The sequence below is a fragment of the Nannobrachium achirus genome, assembly GCF_963921795.1.
Source record: "Nannobrachium achirus genome assembly, chromosome: 7".
Lineage (NCBI taxonomy): Eukaryota > Metazoa > Chordata > Actinopteri > Myctophiformes > Myctophidae > Nannobrachium > Nannobrachium achirus.
Window position 1 is genome coordinate 47,873,666 of NC_137816.1, and position 18,123 is coordinate 47,891,788.

At 42.5% G+C, this 18,123-nt stretch overlaps 2 protein-coding genes across 3 annotated transcripts in view; both read right to left on the reverse strand.

Annotated features, from left to right (window-relative positions):
* slc6a5 (solute carrier family 6 member 5) overlaps positions 1-9,090 on the reverse strand; it is a gene marked incomplete at both ends in the record, with an annotated part of 23,033 nt that extends 13,943 nt beyond the window's left edge. The window contains 7 exons of one of the 2 annotated variants that reach the window (XM_080729684.1): positions 383-517; positions 1,829-1,961; positions 2,632-2,779; positions 5,579-5,752; positions 5,923-6,054; positions 6,806-6,959; positions 8,563-9,090. In XM_080729684.1, coding sequence (XP_080585810.1) covers positions 383-517; positions 1,829-1,961; positions 2,632-2,779; positions 5,579-5,752; positions 5,923-6,054; positions 6,806-6,959; positions 8,563-9,090 — 1,404 coding nt within the window. The remainder of the gene's footprint in view (positions 1-382; positions 518-1,828; positions 1,962-2,631; positions 2,780-5,578; positions 5,753-5,922; positions 6,055-6,805; positions 6,960-8,562) is intronic. The other variant, XM_080729685.1, reaches the window with a different exon arrangement.
* Positions 9,091-15,107: 6,017 nt separating this feature from the next.
* Positions 15,108-18,123, reverse strand: part of prmt3 (protein arginine methyltransferase 3) — a 101,592-nt gene continuing 98,576 nt past the window's right edge. The window contains exon 16 of the mRNA XM_080729450.1: positions 15,108-15,465. Coding sequence (XP_080585576.1) covers positions 15,356-15,465 — 110 coding nt within the window. The 3' untranslated portion in view covers positions 15,108-15,355. The remainder of the gene's footprint in view (positions 15,466-18,123) is intronic.

An 18,123-nucleotide genomic window follows, 5' to 3' on the forward strand; every position in this document is an offset into this window, starting at 1 on the left:
TCGATATAAACACTAGTAAGACGCCTCAGGGCGACATGCAAGGTCGTGCCAATTCTTGGCCATCTGGCCAGTGATGTATATCAGACCAGTTACCCATATATGGAGACCCACGTATCACGTTATTTCCAGGTCTGTTTTACCAATTATAGAGGGTTTAAATATGCAGCTCGGCAAATAAAAGGTGAGAATTGATCCCAGAGTATGACAGAGGACACATTTTCATCTCCACGATACGATTATCGTGAGTGTTTTTTATCACGATAAACGATAATAACGATTACAGTCTGTCCCATCCCTACTCGCGACCCATAAAGATGTGTCTGAACACTGTGGTAGAGTGTATGTGAGGGTCTGGGGGGAGAAGAGAGGAGCAGCCGTGTACCTTTGCGTCGCTGAGTTTCTCCCACTTTGGTGTGATGAAGTACAGGATGCCGTCTCCAGCACCAGGCAGAGTCACTCCTCTGATCAGGAGGATGACCAGCACCACGTAGGGGAATGTGGCTGTGAAATACACCACCTGAACAGGGATACACATCACATATGTCACAGAGAAATATCCCTTTCCATTAGAACAGATTGAAAATAGCTTTTATAATTTACATTTAACCACTTGAACCCCAGCATCCTTATTCTAAAAACAGCCGATCTACAAGCTCTACAGGCTCACAACGCGTCACGTTGTGACGTGTTGTGAGCTTGTAGATCGGCTGTTTTTGGTGAAGAGAGTTGAGGGAGAGTTGACATGGAAAAAGTACAGTGCAAATTAGATCTGTTTTACTAAGCAGCATAGAGGTTCTAAGTGGTTAAACTGAAATGATATTGATGAATTCCAAATGTTATCAAAGTATTCTGCGGCAGCCCTGAACTCGACTGGCATCACGGCACCCTATAGGGAAACCCCTGGACCACCCCTGAACCACTGGACCACTGGACCACTGGACCACTGGACTAGAGCAGGGTTTCCCTTTGGGAAACCCTGCTCTAGTCCAACCTTCTCAACCTTCTCAACCTTTCAAATTGCAAGGTCTCCCCTTAACTCTGACAGTGTACAAATGGAACCAAACGAACCTGTTAGGGTTCATTTAAGGTAAATTTAGACCCCCATAAATGAACCCACAGAGTCCCTGGAATTAATCTACATTGAGAACCGCTGTTCTAATCCAGTGGTTCTCAACCTTTTCAGGCCACGACCCCCCAAAATAATTTCAATCAATTTATTTTTGAACTGGGTGGGGACCAACGAAAATAATCATATTTGAATTTGGTACCACCCATCCATCCTGACAAGCACTTGAAAGTTGAGGGATCACATTTAGTTTGACTCGGTTCCAGAGATACATTTTGTGAGCTATATAACATATATATATTTTTTTTTTATACAAATAAATCACAACCCCTGGCACTTTAAAAGAACATTTAGTAGGCCTATTTTACTCTGCAGCATAGTAAGAATATTCGTTATTAGGAAATATACCCCACATTTTAAATGTCAAATAAACTACAAAAACATATAGATTCAGTGTTTTGTCAACAGAGAGCAACTTTTTTTTTTTTTTTTTTTTTTCAAAGAGAGAGCAACTTCTTAATTAAAAGCTACTTTGCATCCACTGTGAAAACAGCCCTGTGTGGATGAACATTATAATTCATACTCATGCTCCGGAGTGGAGTGGTGGTGCAGAACTCTGCACCTCGTTCAAATATCCTCTAGAGGGCAGCCCTCAACAAGAATTCTCTATTGAAAACTTAGAACTCATGTCCACCTCCTAGTGGCCAAAGGAGGGAACAACGGGGTAGCAAAGAAGAGGACCCAAGGAGACTTCCACTGTACCTTTCCTGATGACTTGATTCCTTTGGCCAAGGAGGCATAGACAATAAGCCAGGCCAGGCAGAGGCAGCCTGCCAATGGCCAGCGGAGGTCTCCAGGGTATTCAATGCCTTTAGAAATGTGTAACACATTGTACCTGTGATGGGGAAGAAAGGGGAGAATGTAACACTGGAATGGGGATTTCTTTTTTTAAAAGCACACAAAAAGCAACACTGATCTTTAAACGTGTGTATAATTATAGTTACAATATGAGAAACAAGATTAAAATGATCTAGGCTGCATTAGGTAAAAGAGAATTGGCCAGAAATCGAGGAAATATAGCTTATAAACTTGTGATCAAGTGTTGATTCGTCACTGATGCGTATTTTTGAATGAACAATGTTTATTTGAGAGTGTTAAAACACATTTCCTGATCAGCCTATGTCACAAGATTTCATTTAACTCTGCATGTAAAATTGCACGGTATACTTTTGGGTTGAGCTAAATTAAAGTGGGCTGTGTTCGTTTGCCAAAACATAGCCTATATAAGCTCACAAAGTGTAGAAGTAGCACTACAAGCCCACGAGTTGTGAGCTTGTAGATCTGCTATTTGTGCAGTATAAATATAGAAGTAAAAAGTCCTTTTGCACACCTAACAGGGACAGGTGCGTTGGAGCCGTGAACTTTTACGAACGAAACGTTGCCAAATAAAATACATTTTATTTGTAAGTGAAGACAGTGTGTGGGACTCCATTCCTCTATTTGTGCATTATAAATATAAACTATAGGTAAGTACACAAAGCAGGCCCCATGGACGGTGCACTTACTTGAAGTACTCCTCGCTGGGGCTGACGTATGTCTTGTTATCATGTGTCATGTTGAGCAGCTTGCTCAGGTTTCCCACAGCGTTGGCGGACAGACAGAACGTTGAGTTCTTTATGGAACTGATGTTTCTGTCCCGCAGAATACACGTGTCTGTTCACAAACCAACAACACATCAACAGTAGACATTGGAACACAGGGTTATATGGTGTGTTGCGTGGGACAGCCAAAGGTCATCGCCATGCTGGCTTGGCTTGTGGTGGACATTTCTTTTGTCAAATTCCATTTTTGCCACGGACATACAAAATGAGTGGACAATGATATTACCAGAAACACATAAAAAGCTAGCAGTGACTTTTTTTCTTTTCTTTTTTGAGAAAGAAAATCTTCCTCCAAGTATAATCACAATGTATTTAAATAATATAGAAGTTCCAGCATCATCGTGGATGTGGAATCAGAAGTGTGGGATAAACTCAGGGACTTGCAGGCTTTCTTCATTCTCAATGGCTTGGAAAAGTAGGAAAATGTGTCATGTGTGACACTGTGTCACTGTGTCACTTTTTTTCTTCCTATCGCCAAAATAAAAGTCTGGGTTTCCGAGGCTACTGTGTCACTAGCAAGGCACCTCCCTGTGAGGGGAAAAAAAGGGGCAGCAATGTGTAAAGCGGTGCCTGAGGTGTCCTTAATTCGTGCGAGGGCGTCTCTTGCCAAAAATAACTGCTCTAACTAAAGGCATGTAGCTAAGGTGGCAGATCAGCTGACCAGTCACCTTTTGGCAAGCAGCAAACCTCCATAGCACTTAGTGATTTGCAGAAATGTATTACGTTACAAATCAAATGTATTATCTCCTTTTGGGGATCAACACTGTTCAAGGGCTCATTCCCACTGGGCAAGATAAAGATAAAGATAAAGATGAAAAATATCTTTCTCAATTGAAGTGGATGGTAGTGTCCACACTGATCCTTAAGAAATGTAACATAGCTATCTATCACTAAAACATCACATCACAAAACATTTATGTTTGTATCGGTCGTCTTTACTTTACTACTCTACTAAAACTTTACAGTAACGCTGATTCATATTCATGTTTTATGTTCCTTTGTCCTATTGTTGCTAATAGCTTACATAATTTATCACACTCTTTTTTATCTGTAATTTAATTATTCTAGCATGTTATACCATTTCAATATACTGTTCATTTATTGAATTCATAGCCTATCAAATTACCATAGATGGACGGGCATATAAGTCTAATTTGTCTAACCATATCATCACACTGATTCTGCATAAGTGATGCTATTTAGTCATGACAATTTAGGAGAATACACAGCGAGAGAGAGAGAGAGAGAGAGAGAGAGAGAGAGAGAGAGAGAGAGAGAGAGAGAGAGAGAGAGAGAGAGAGAGAGAGAGAGAGAGATTTAAGATACATTTTAAGTGTCTTTAAATAATACACATTGTTTTATATTTTAATTGTACTACATTTCTTGGTTTTGAATGATTTTAAGTGTATTTGCTTTGGCAATGTAAAGGTATGTTTCCCATGCATTAGAAGGCTAGAGAGAGAGAGAGAGAGAGAGAGAGAGAGAGAGAGAGAGAGAGAGAGAGAGAGAGAGAGAGAGAGAGAGAGAGAGAGAGAGAGAGAGAGAGCTAGGTTTTTTGCTTGTACAGTAGCCGAGGTAATACCTAGTCCGACCAGGAGAGGTCAGTCTCGGGTACACTGCGGCACTGCAGCACCAGCATACAGTAAATTTGTCAAGCAAGCAGTTTTTGTGCTGAATTGACAAATAACGCATAACGGTAATATTACATGATTTGAACGGAAATTTCGGACGTTTTTCGATTCTGTGGTGCGTTGAATATCCCCGTTCTAATTTCTAGACATTTATTTGTTAATTCCACCGTGCACTTTCATTTATAAGCAGCTCTAAACGTGGTTTCGGTTGCACATTACAAGCCCCAAATAAAAAGGACATAAAAGTTGACCATAAGGATCGAGTAAATGTTTGTCTGGTAGCCTACTTTTTTTTCCCCCCGAAAGAGAATGACCCACATTAAAACTTTATCCCTACTACTAGCTCATTTCCATTGTGTAAAAGAAACAATAGCACATAGCAGATTACTTGTACAGTATTGTAAAATTCCATGATGTGGCAGTCAATGAATAGAGACGAAATTCATCATCGTTTCGATATTAACTCAATAACAAAAGTAACAAGTTGGACAAGAAGAACATAACGCTGCATAGGTGCACAGTGGCAGCCAGGCCATAAGTCATTATTATACTGCAGCTCTACAGAACATCTCAACGGAAAGAGCGCATGACGCATTGCGCATATAGTAGAGCGAGAGAGGCGCATTTGGAGACGTTATATGTGCATGCATGCATGTGTAGATGTGTTGGTGTGTTGGTGTGTGCGTGCGTGCATGTGTGTGCAGGGATGTGCAGAGAATGTTAGAGAGGCAGGGGCTGACATTTCTAAAAGGGCCTTTTGGTGAAAACATCGAAAATAGCAGACCTCCAAGCTCACGCTGCGACACTTTATGCGAGCTTGGAGGTCGGCTATTTTCGGTACTTGTTGTTACCACAATAAACTAAGCATATATAATCAAGTCAATAGGCGACTGGTAATTCTTTGAAGTTTCAAAGAGGCTGCATTCTAGTTCATGAGAGTTTGGACAAGGCTTGAACGCTGCCTTCAGGTATGGCATGGAAAGAGGGGCATTTGCATTTCTTTCACCATGTAAAAAAAAAAGAAAAAAAAAATGGATTCATGGTCTGGACTCCAGACCATGAATCCAGTTTTTTCCCAGACTCTGGAGAGGGCACTTTTTACAGAGGGATAAAGGGGAAGGGGCTCAAGCCCACTTTGATGTCTATCTATGTGTGCAGGTGCCTGCCTGTGCGTGGGTGTGCATGCGTGCGTGTGCGTGTTCCTGTGCGTTGTCTCTTACCTAGGAGCAGCATGTCTTTGTCCTTACACTCCACCGTGTTCCACTCATTCCTACAGTTAGCCCATGGCAGTGAGCCCTTCAACGAAGCGAACAGGTAGTATAGTGTCCAGCACATAATAATATTATAGTATATGGCTATCAAGACAGATATTATCAACATGGCAATCCCGCAACCTAAAATAAATAAACGAGACGAGATGATATCAATTACTCTCTTATAAGCAAGGTTGAAGAGCTTTGTTCAGAAGACATGATATAGATATGTTGTTGTTTTATTTTATTTTAACTTTATTCTTCCATGCATATATTATAGCGTGGGAAAAAGCTAAGTTGGCGCAGTTTACCTTGGAGGGCCGGGATAGCTTTCCATACTGACACGGGCCCCTGGCTGGCAAACTGTCCCAGGGACACCTCCAGCAGGAAGATGGGGATCCCGGCGATCCCCAACATTGTCAGGTAGGGGATCAGGAAGGCACCTATGGTGGGGCAATGTCTACAATCAGGCTACAATGTATCAACTCCGAAGCAATTTAGGCCTACTGTTAAAGCCCAATGCAAATATGACCTATACAAAACCTGTCACTCTTACAAATTAACACGGAGGATTGACACTGTATGACCAAAAGATTAAAACCAATCAAAAAAGAACATGTCCATGAATGGATTATGCTCGAACACTGTGCGGGCCTATATATTGTATTCACATGACATGAGAAGCGAATGGAATTACATTTAGCCTCTATTTTGCTACTTCTCTCCCACACTGTAGGCAAAAATGTATCTAACTAATAAAATACCCTATTGGTGCATGTTGTTGTCAAATAATAATAATAGGCTAATAATAATAATACTTAGAAGAAGAATTTGGCAAATTTCGTTAAGAATGAACGAAATATATTTTTTCTTCTTCTTTTTTTACACTTTCAGTGACCATAAACCCGTGTCTATATCTACTACTGTATACGAAAATATTACTGTGATAATTAAATCAAATAAATTAAACCAGAGGCATTCAAATTAAATGATGGAACGGGTTAATAATAAAAGTGCCCCCCACTTTTATTATTAACCCGTAATAATTATTAAAAAAAAAAGAAAAGAAAACAAAAATTTACTTTTTTTATTTTATTTCTTCTCTCAAGAAAGAGTCAAGACAGACTTTCTTCTTTTTTTAACGGTTCGTTGCAGTGTTGGACAAGTTGTGTTGGTCCACTCTCAGACTCTTACCTCCACCATTTTGGAAGGCAAGGTAAGGGAAGCGCCACACGTTCCCCAGCCCCACGGCATAGCCCACCATGGATAGAATAAAATCCATTTTATTGGTCCAGTTTCCTCTGGCCTTATTCTCATCTCCCCCTTCATCATCGTCATCATCGTCGGCCTGGGAAAAGGGGGATTGGTGGTCATTCTGAAAAGGCTAGTTTTTTTTTTGTATGTCTTTTTTTGCTCTCTCTCTATTTCTTCATCAAAAATGAATCCTCTATTCGATTACACTTGACCACAATCCACGAATTAAGACTTTGTGAGGGGGCATACACATGGTTAATGACCACAGTCGAACAGGCACATACTTCAATCGTTGGTTATGAATTGCATTTTTACAGAGCTTTTCCAAGTGCTCAAATAATCGCTTTACAAACGGTTCATTCATTCATACATTGGGAGGGAGGTTATACCATTGATATTTCCGAAAGGCTTACACATTTCAGACCACCAATCAAGCTCATTCAAATCAGCGACACGTGTGAATTCATGTTCATTACAACGAAAACATATTTGCTGCTGGTTGTGTGTGCCACAGTGCCAGCCAGGGAAGGGAATGGAGGAAAGCATGCATGCATGGGAGGCGGACGAGAAGAGGAGAGGAGGGGGCTTATCAATAGAAACACACTGAGGTAGGGGTCTATAGGGGAACGGGAGAGGAGAGGAGAGCCCTCCTGGGGATATCATGGAACAATGGGTAGAATCCGCAACCTTATGTAACGCATTACAGCACGCTGCCTGTCACCATGTGTGTCCCCAGAGACAGACAGAGCATGATGAGGGACAGTCAGACAGCTATTATAGGGACTCTCCGGGCTGGTAGGGCTGTCACGATTATGACATTTTACATGACGATTAATTGTCACTCAAATAATTAACGATTTAATTGTGTTTTGTTTGTTTTTTCGTTGACGATTACATTTCTCTTTGGCTTGTATAGGCTTTGAAGTTGCACATGGCAGTATATGACACATAACCTACACATAAACATATTTTGACAACTGTATACTTAAAAAAAGAACAATGATAGTGGAAAATAGTTTACACTATTTTCGAAAATCTTTTAAAATATATGAACATTTTTCAACGATTGTGACAACAAAACGATTGCGATTATGTCAAATAATTGCCATTAGACTGTTGTGACAGGCCTATAGTGCTGCTGGATGGATGTCAAACAGACGATTTAGGCTATCAGTTTTGACTGATGGTTTATTAATTTTTTAATTAGCTCTTGGTGTAGGCCTCTATAGCTACATCACCATCAGACTTCCAACATGTAAAAAGAGTGACGCAAAATCGTCTATAGGTTCATGTTTGTCGTTGGTTGTTGTTTAATTTGTCTATTCACACTTATATCCCTCATGTCATGTGTAACATTTTCCTCTTGGTGCTTGGAATTAACCATTGTCATTTCTCTGAGGTGGACTACAGCAGGCCACAGGCTACACGAAGACACATATAGGGTTAGGCTATACATGAAGCATTTTAGTTAATTCCATCTCAAACCAATCAGAATGGATCTCCCCGGGCTGTAGATGAGATTTCAAGCGGCACCCCCATCCCCCCCATCACCCCTTATCAATGGCATATCGTCCTAATTGGATCTCGCCCTATACTAATCCTCCTAAATCTCGTGTACTCCATCTCCCCTGACCCGGGTCGTTTGTTTGATAGGGCCAAAGCTCTCAATGAAAACAATTAATTCGAGCAACACTTACCCCCGGCATCACGTCGCAGCCTGCAGGCTGAACAGACGTGTTGCCATCTGTTCCCAATATGATGGTGGTCTGGCTCATGGCCACCCAGTTTCCCGAGGAGGCGTTGTTCTGGGGCTCCCCGTACTGGACCGACATCCCCCGGCCCTGAGGGGCAGCGGCGTCGGCGGAGGCACCACCACCGCCGGAGGGATCGGTCCTGAAGGCCGACACGGATCCTGGAACGGCGGGCGCGGCGTTTTTAAACGTCCCATATACTTTACCACTGCTGGTCTGGTCCAGCAGTTCTCCCCCCGGTTTATTTTCCGCAGGACAAAAAGTTTTGCTCTCGTTGCACGGCGGCTGGGGCGCCGGGTGGTGCGCGTGGGGAACACCGCCACCCACCGCCGGCGGACACGGCGTGTTCTCCGCTTTATTTGCTGTAAGTCCCAGCGCTCCGTCGGGCTGCTGCTGCTGGTTGTAGCCGCCGCCAGGCGCGTTGGCCGCCGTCTGTTTGGGCATCTCCCTCTGGTCGGAGAAATCCTGGAACATTGGGTTGAAATATATTAGGCTATTAAACGAAACAAATTCAGCACAAAGACAAAACACATCAAAGGAACATCACAGGCTATACGGTATCTCTCAGCTTCGGTTAAAATCTGTGGATAACAGGACATTTCTTTCTATTTCTTTTTTACTATATTTATGATTTCCAACATTGTAGGAAATATCCACAGTGGCAGTGCCGTTGCGATATTTTAAAATAAAAGCTCCCTTTTGCCGCATGTTTTGTCTCCACTGCTCTGGGGTTTTCAGCTTACAGTTCGCTGGGGGTTCGCATTCTCTCCCGTGCGAGGTGCGTGTGCCGTTAACTGCGAGATTCTTTAATTTTACGCCTCATTTCTCCCATGTCATTCAGCCCTACACATCCACTGATTTTATGGGCAATAGACAAGCTGCCGGGCTCTGGGCAGCTTCCCTCTCCCCGGCAGGCGTGCTTGATCTCCGGCATTACAGCGCCGAACAGACCCGGCAGGGATTAACAAATTACACCTTGGATTTGGCTTAGAGGGAAATAACACCCAGAGAGCACAACGTTGTAAAAAAAAAAAAAAAAAAAAAAAAAAAAAAAAGGAAATTGTTAATAATTGGATGGAGGTGGGAGTAAAAAAAAAAACATCAAATTAATTGTTTCCAATCATGCACTTACAGCCAGGCAATCATAATCTGGTTTCAGATAAAATGTGTTAATACATAAGATGAGATGAAACGTGAATAAAATAAAAGCAAATCAATATAAACGCCTGGACAAAGATAAACAACCATCTCCAAAGACGTTGAGCACATATCAGTGGAACAAGTAGCCTGCATAGACTCCATAGTAGAGCCTAATAGGCTATAGATTAAAGTTTTCAAGTCACACAACCTGCAATTCAGCACCTCTGCTTTCAGCACCATGGACAGCTACAGCAGATCCATTTCAGCTGTCAAAAAGTCTGAAAATGCCTTGTGTCAAATTACACCCGCGATGGCTACACTCTAGTCACTATTATTCCTATAGGAAAAAGAAAGCGTGTACAGGCAACTTACCATTTTGTGCGGACCCCCAGTGATCGGTGCAGGCTGGAAACAGCTGTAAAGAAGAGGAGGACTGGAAGTAGACTGGCTTTACTCCCGCCAAGTGCAAAGCTTTCTATACCTCCGTGAGAAAGATTGGGGTTTGCGTCAGTGCAGCGCAAGGTGCCCTTCGCTTGACATTTTCTTGATAATAGGAGTTTGATAAATCATTGGTCTTGGGATTCTGATTTTTAAAGGGACACACCGCGCGCGTGGCGAAAGACGCGAACGAGGGCGTGTGCGTTATTGCCACGCACAAGCCACTGTTGTGCGTGCGTACATGTCATGGACTGACTCTTTCACGCCTGGTTAATACAAGCATCTCTCCAGGGGTGTGTTGTAGGGATACAACATGCAAGCGGCGTGTTTGGCAAGGATTTCCAGGGTACATTTTTAGGGAGGGGGGGCTGTGCAGCACCCCAGGTTCAAAGAAATTGGCTATGGCCTTTGAGAGCAGTGTGGGGTTGCTAAATGCAGCTACTCGGTGTAGTGGAGTTCAGTATAGTGTACTGTACATGAAGCCATAGCCTACAATTACATTACAATATTATGATCTCCTTTTGTACAGATAGACCATTGCACTCGACCCCCATACCATTTTTACAATGTGTCATTTCAGTTCAGGACATGCAGTTTTGGGACAGGACAGCAGCAGACAGCGAAGGGTTGACATGCCATGAAGTAAATCCTCTTAATATAAAATACTTTATTTAGCTCACTTCATTAATATTTCTACATTTTCAAAACAAAGCCCCGAGTGTTAATTTAATACATTTTGAAATGTTGTTTTTTGACTATGGCATTAGAACGAACGAACGCCGATAGACTGCATGCCTTTGCAAAGTCTACAGAAAGTTGAACTGTTGAAAACTTTCTAAAAATGGCCTGTGCGCTATATATATCTCGTGTAGTGGAATGTACGCACACATGCCCGAGGCTCTATAGTCTATACAGTGCGTGGCCTCGTGCGTCACCCATAGGCGCATTGATCAAGGTAAAAAAAAAAAAAAAAAGCAGAAAAGTGGGCGAGGTCTTGGTGAGGAGGCTACTCATTTGTTCAAAGTCTTACGCAAGCAGGTGGAGGAGACTTTCTTTTTTCTTCTTTTTTTTTTTGTAATTGGGCGGACGTCTCAGCCTATGGGGCTTTTAAGCCGTGACATCATTTTGTAGGCAGAGGAGAACTCTGCCCCCAGAGCATTTTCTGTCCCTCGCTATTTCAACAGATCCGAGACAAAAATAACGACTAAAGTATAATTCTAACACTTTCCTTTCAACAACAAAGAGAAGAAAAATGTGTAAATAGTAAAAATAGTAAAAAGATTCACAGAAACTGGGGGCAGAAATTCTCCTCATGCCTACAAAATGGGTGGGCCGTTATAAAATAGGGCGAGTATAAGTTCTGCATATAGCTTAAGGCAAGACCCACATTAGTGAACATTTTTAACTAAAATCCTTTCTTCTGGGGGTCCCTGAAACAAAACATTTTAAGATGGGGGTCCGCGACCATATAGCATACATATCATCCTTGACATGTCAAAGTTTGAGAACCACTGAAAAAAAAATCTGAAAACTGTTAGGATTTAGAAGACATTTGTAGAATCGGCCTATTAGGCCTGTGCGGTTCTCAAACTTTGTCATGTCAGTCAAGGACCCCCAAATGATATGTATTTGGCCGTGGACCCCCATCTCAAAATATTTTGTTCCGGGGACACCCAGAAGCAAAGATTTGAGTTAAAAATGTCCACTCTGAATTTGGGTCTTGCTCTTGCCTTAGGGCACTAGATGCAGAATAGATGCACGCATAAAATAGGCCTACCGCACTGTGATGATGGCACTTTGATATCTCTAAACTTTATATTTTATGGATTCCTGTTATTTCTGTGACACACACGCACGCACGCACGCAGGCACACACACACACACACACACACACACACACACACACACACACACACACACACACACACACACACACACACACACACACACACACACGTGGGGGCCCGCGCCATAGCCTATCACTTCGTATGCACGGCGCGCCCCCGCAGCTTGTAAATCTCCGGCCGTTCCAGATAACGGAGCTCGTGCTCAGGTTGTATTAGCCTGGCTGCGTGGCCGCTCTGGCTTTAATTACATTGTCAACAGAGAATAATTGTAATTGATTTCTGCTCCTCTTTCTTCCCTCCTTGTCCGGCGGGAGAACACATTCCTCCTGGCAGCGGAGAGAGAGAGAGAGACTCGGAGAGGAGCATGGACGACCCTGCTGTGAGTGTTGTTGTGAGAGACCAAAGAAGAAGGAACTAAATAGAAACTTTAGTTGGCCAACATGCATGGCTTTTTGGGCGAAATCTTCGATTGCTTAAAAAAACACAAAAAAAAAAAACACATTTATTCACATTATCTTGGAGCACACAATTAATATCTTAATCACACAGTTGTCCGTTTGACATCTCTAATTTAGCTGATCACCACAGAATGTCAAATTGGATAAATTGATTTAGACTATAATAGGTCTAATTCACTAGCAGTACGTGGTTCTCAAAGTGGATAGGGACTCTGTGGGGTCCTTTATGGGGGTCTAAATTGACCCATATCTGTAACTCCGACAGTGTACAAATCGAACCAAATGAACCCTAACGGGTCCATTTGGTTCCATTTGTACACTGTCAGAGTTAAGGGGAGACCTTGACATTTTTGGAGAAACACTGCCTGCACTATAGATTAGGATATTCTATTTTGACAGCGTCGTGAAGCTGCACTCTTCAGTGTCTGTCTGGTGTAGGCTACCTCCTCCTTGACCTGATACGCCAGTGATCACATGCTCGTTAATGACGAGCCCATATAATTAATTGACCTCCTCTCTCCCCTGCCCTGGCGGTGATAAGATCCATCTACCCTCCAGAGCAGCTGAGATGATGCTTGGAGAGCAGTGATTCAGCTATGGGGTCAACCAGAGGCCCACGCTATAGCTGCTCCATCCATGCCGCTGACATGCAGGCCTTGGACAACGTTCTCTCTTCTGTAGATGCTGCTGCCGTGGTGGCTTGATTTAGGATAGGCCAGTAAAAAACGTTGTTGTCGGGTGGAAACCTTGTATGTCCATTGACAGTTCCTTTGGCATTTGTCATTTTAAAAAAGGATTTAAAATAGTGAAAATAACCGATCTACAAGCACACAACGCCAAGCACACAACGCCTCGCACCGCAAGGCGTTGTGTGCTTGTAGATCTGCTATTTTCAAAAACTTATTGGAGATACGAGGTTGTGACGAAAAACTGTCGTTAGTCTATCATAAGCCAATAATTATGAGTAGGCCTACTATTATCATTATTATTAGAATCAATAAGATCATATTTTCAAAAAGAAAAAACGATTTCGTGTAGGCCTAAGCTGTTCACGCTTGGCTTTTCAGACTTTTTGAGCGAGTTTGTAGGCCTATTAACGAAAAATAGTGACAAAAGGAATATAAAATCAAAAAGACAAAAAGTGTATACACAATAATGGTTTGTTTAAAATAAACGATACACATAGGCTACAGCAGCCAGTCCTTGCAGGTTAAATGTTTTCATTTAGCATGGCCTATAGCCTCTAAATATATGCCTTATGGATCAGAGGACGAATAGGCCTGTATTTTATCAGTTGTATATCAGTTGTATTTTAGGCTAATTACACATAATGTTCGCTTGTCAAAATTAGACACTATGATTGGACTTATTATTATGGCTATCCTGTATCTCAGTCGTCCTCAGCCGTTTCAGGCCACAACCCCCCAAATAATCATATTTTAACTGGGGACCCCCCCCCCACCCCACCCTGACAAGCACTTGGAATTGAAGGAGTTGGCATTACAATTATTAGTGTCGTTGCCCAACAGGGCAACACACTATACTAGTGCTACTCTTTCTTTCTTTCTAGATAAACCTTTAGCCAATGAGGACGCAGCATTATCGGTGAGATCACCTTTATAGAGGATTGGTCAAGCTTCACATGACATTCTGAATTGTATCTTCCTAGTTTTGACTCGATCTGTTCTATTGTGAAGATAATAGATCTCTTGCTAGGCGTTGTGAGCATGTAGATCTGCTATTGTTTTCTAATGTTTAACCAGAAGTACTAAAAAGGTCTTAAAAGTCCTTAAATTCTCATTTTAGAAATGACTGTAGATACCCTGTATACACTTATATGTGTTGTTCTGTGTACTGTTAAGTGAGAAAACAATGTTAACCATAAGCTAAACATCTGGGGACCAATGTATAGATAATGTAATAGAAAATGTGATCTATTGCATGAAATGTCTATAAAGGCATACCAGTATTAGGATATACGATGGCACAGATAGAAACATGTCATGAGACAAATAACCATGCAACAATGCAGACATTCTATTCCAAACAACACCCGTTTTATTCCCTTCTCTCCAGGTCTAGGATTCATCTTCTGTGGAGTGGGAGAATAGAAAAAGGCCTTTCAATGTAAGCAGGGCTGCACAATGGAGTGTGCAAAGAGGCTTTAGTCAGCCTTTTAAAAGCTCAAATTAATTTAGCTACGTATGTAAAGTAAACTCACAGAATATGGATGATGCAAACTCAAGAGACGTCACAAAGCCAAAAATGGGACAGAGGGGGACATGGCGGGGCTAGGCAGTGAAATCCCCAGTGTTAAAATGTATGTGTACAAATGTAAGAAAATTATATACTTTGGTTATAGCTGTACTCAGAGTGCCAAAATGATCAACGGCTTATCATTATCTACTACTTATTATCACTCAATATGTATATTATACAATTGTCTTTTTACAATTTGGTATACAGAAAAAGGGGCAAAAAAATATCACACAAGCATCATTTGGCATAACAGATTTTCTTTATTACCAGAAACAAACCTACAAAATGAAAGATCTTGTTTTGGAATCCTATCTCTTTCAAATCATTACATGTTGTTCAAGAGTGATTTCTTTTCTTTTATCAGTGTCACACATTCTGGAAGAAATCCACGGTCAGGATGAAAACATGTCACACTAAATGCAGTGCGTTTCATTACACCATCAGCCAGACTAGAACATCCTCCTGTTTCTGCCCAATTCATACTTGGATGAAAGATGTACAACGAAGATTTTCAGCCGTCATAACTGATTTAATGCTGGGCTTCTTCCAGTTCATAAAAAAGGTGATTGGTCATCAGAAGCCATGTGACAGGCAATGTCACTGCAGGCTATAAGTCTGCTTTCTGTCCTTCAGGTCAAAGGTCACCAGTAGGGAGCGAGGATCTCTCTTGTTCTTACGCACAGAGATTGTCCCCCGGAGCTCGTCACCTACAGGGGAGGGAGAAAGGCAAATTCATTTAGAAAAGATGATTCTAAAACTGTACGTCCCATGGGTGGAAAAGGTTTAGGGATGCATTACTGTAAATTGCATCTATACCTCACCAACTGACACTGGGAGCTTTTAGAACAAAATGGATAGTTAACAAAAATAAAAAATTGAAATGATGTCCAGCAACTTCCTCAAGGATGCGACTTAATCCAATGAAATATAATCACATGTACTGTGTCTGAATAATACCACCAACTGCTTCTCTGTAATAAGGATCTGCACATGTATTCTATGCTTTATGTTTTGAAGACAGGAAGACATTTCTCGTCTTCTGGCAACCCAACCTTTTTTCCCCTTCTGCTTAACATAACCTAATATTTGCAACAGTGCAGAATTGCCATGGCATCACCTTGTCCAAAAGAATCTCAGAAAGATAACCAAAACTCAGCAGTTCCGGTTTCTTTTTGCTTTTCAAGTTTTCTCTTCACGTTCATTTATAAATTAGAAAGCATTCACAAAATAGTAAACCACTTCGTCAAGTCAGAGCGGAGGGCATGGGGATAAAACCATATCCATAAAAAGGAAGGAATTGCTTATATAATGATCTCCTTGCTGTTTCCCACAGCAATATGGCAGTGCTGAGCTCATGCTTTTGCACCGGTGCACAGCCTGTGGCAGTGTGAGCAGAAATGTTCTGGAGCAGAGATGATCACTACCTGTGTGGAGAGGCAATGTCTCTTAAAGCACAAGACTGTACAGTATGCATGCATGCGCCACCGCACACACATGTACACGTCCCTTTCTGTGTGTGTGTGTGTGTGTGCACGACACGTACCATAAAAAAGGGGATACACACACCCACCCGTCCAGATGGGAAAATTGTAGCGTGATCACAGAATGATTATACGCTGATCACCAGCGTACTGGAGGCCGGGAGGAGATGCTGATGATTACGATGCATAATCACTTTGATTAACTTCACGTTTGACTGCTGGGGGGTAAATGAATGTTTACCCAATCGGCAAACAAGCCTTCTCTGACACCGACCCCCCCCACCCCCCTTCTCCTCTTGCCTACCGCCGTGCGTTCCTCCACTGCTACTGTAGGTTATCAGAGGACGGGGGGTGGAGGTGGGAAGGGGCCGGGGCAGTGGAGGGCTGACAAAATGCTGACGGTAGCACAGCTCTTCCAGCCCCACAACCACAGACGCATCCGCCATAGCCGCCTGTCACTTCACGCACTGTGCCACCAGCGCTGCACTCCAGTGCTGTCACTCCGTTATAGAGAGGCCAAACAACTACTGCAATGACATTGTGTTGGGTGCATGAATGGTTGTGTGTGTGAGCAGCATATGTGTGCATTGCAAAAACATGTGTTTGAGTGTAACTAATGAATTGGCCTCTAAACTGTGTAATACCAGAAGGTAGGGATGGGACGATATGAAAATTTCATATGACGATAATTGTGACAAAAGAAGTCGCGATTTACGATATTATCGCGATAATCACAATCCATTATCCTGGGCGGATCATTTGCCAAAAAATTGCTGATCTACAAGCTCACAACGCGTCACATCACGACACGTTGTGAGCTTGTAGATCGGCTATTCTTTGGCAAAGACATTTGATAGAGAGTGAAAAAAGACTGTACCAAGTACATAATTATAGTACCCCTTTTACCAATTATAGAGGGTTTAAGTGGTACCGGATATGCAGCTCGGCAAATAAAAGGTGAATGGATCCCAGTGCGTGATAGAGGACGATATCTCAATAAATAAAATTTCCACGATAGGATTATCGCAAGTGTTTTTTATCACGATATATGATAATATCGCTTATCTTCCCACCCCTACCAGAAGGGGGGAGTGTTGTAAGCCTTACGCACCGAACCCACCAAAAAAAAAGGCGTTTGCGCACGACTGTTCTCGCCAAACAGTTTGTCGTCAAGAGTATTTCCGCCAAGAGTGGGGGGGAAAGAACGACTGCACGCGCAAGAGAGCGGGGTCCGTGCGCTGCCAGCGAGAACGGCTGCAGTCATTAACACAGACTGGAAGAAAAGCAGCGTGTGCTTATGCTTAAGCGCCAGGTGGGCTTCATGCGTTACAGGCTGCAGACAAGGCTGCTTCCCGTGCTGAAGGCTCCACCATCCATTCGTCTTCAGGCTGTGCTGTGAGCAGTGAGCCGGGACAACACACAGAGAGCGGGATATTTAGCAAATTAATGCACACAGCCTGCAGGGCCGGGGAGCTTTTAATTATAGCCGAGCAGGTAAAGGGAGGGTTATTATAGGGAGTTTGGCAGGCAGGGATCAATGGAGGTTCCTCACAAGGTTTGACGCAGATTCTGCAGCATTTTCACTCACAGGCCAAGGTGGGTAATGCATCAGTGGGCACCATATACTGTGTAAGTCAACCCACACAGTCAAATCTGGAGCGTTATTTGAGCTCCAAAGGAGGCTTGACATTTTCTCTTTGAAGCTCAACCGTGAAAATATAGTGAAAACATTAAAATAGTGTTTTACAACACAATCTGGTCTTTAGACATTGCACTTACTGGTTCCAGGTTTTGACCATAGAGTAATATATAAAATAGAGAGCGGACGGCCCCGCCCCCAGCTATTCATTTTAATGCAAGTTCTCAGTGGCGTTTTGAAGCACC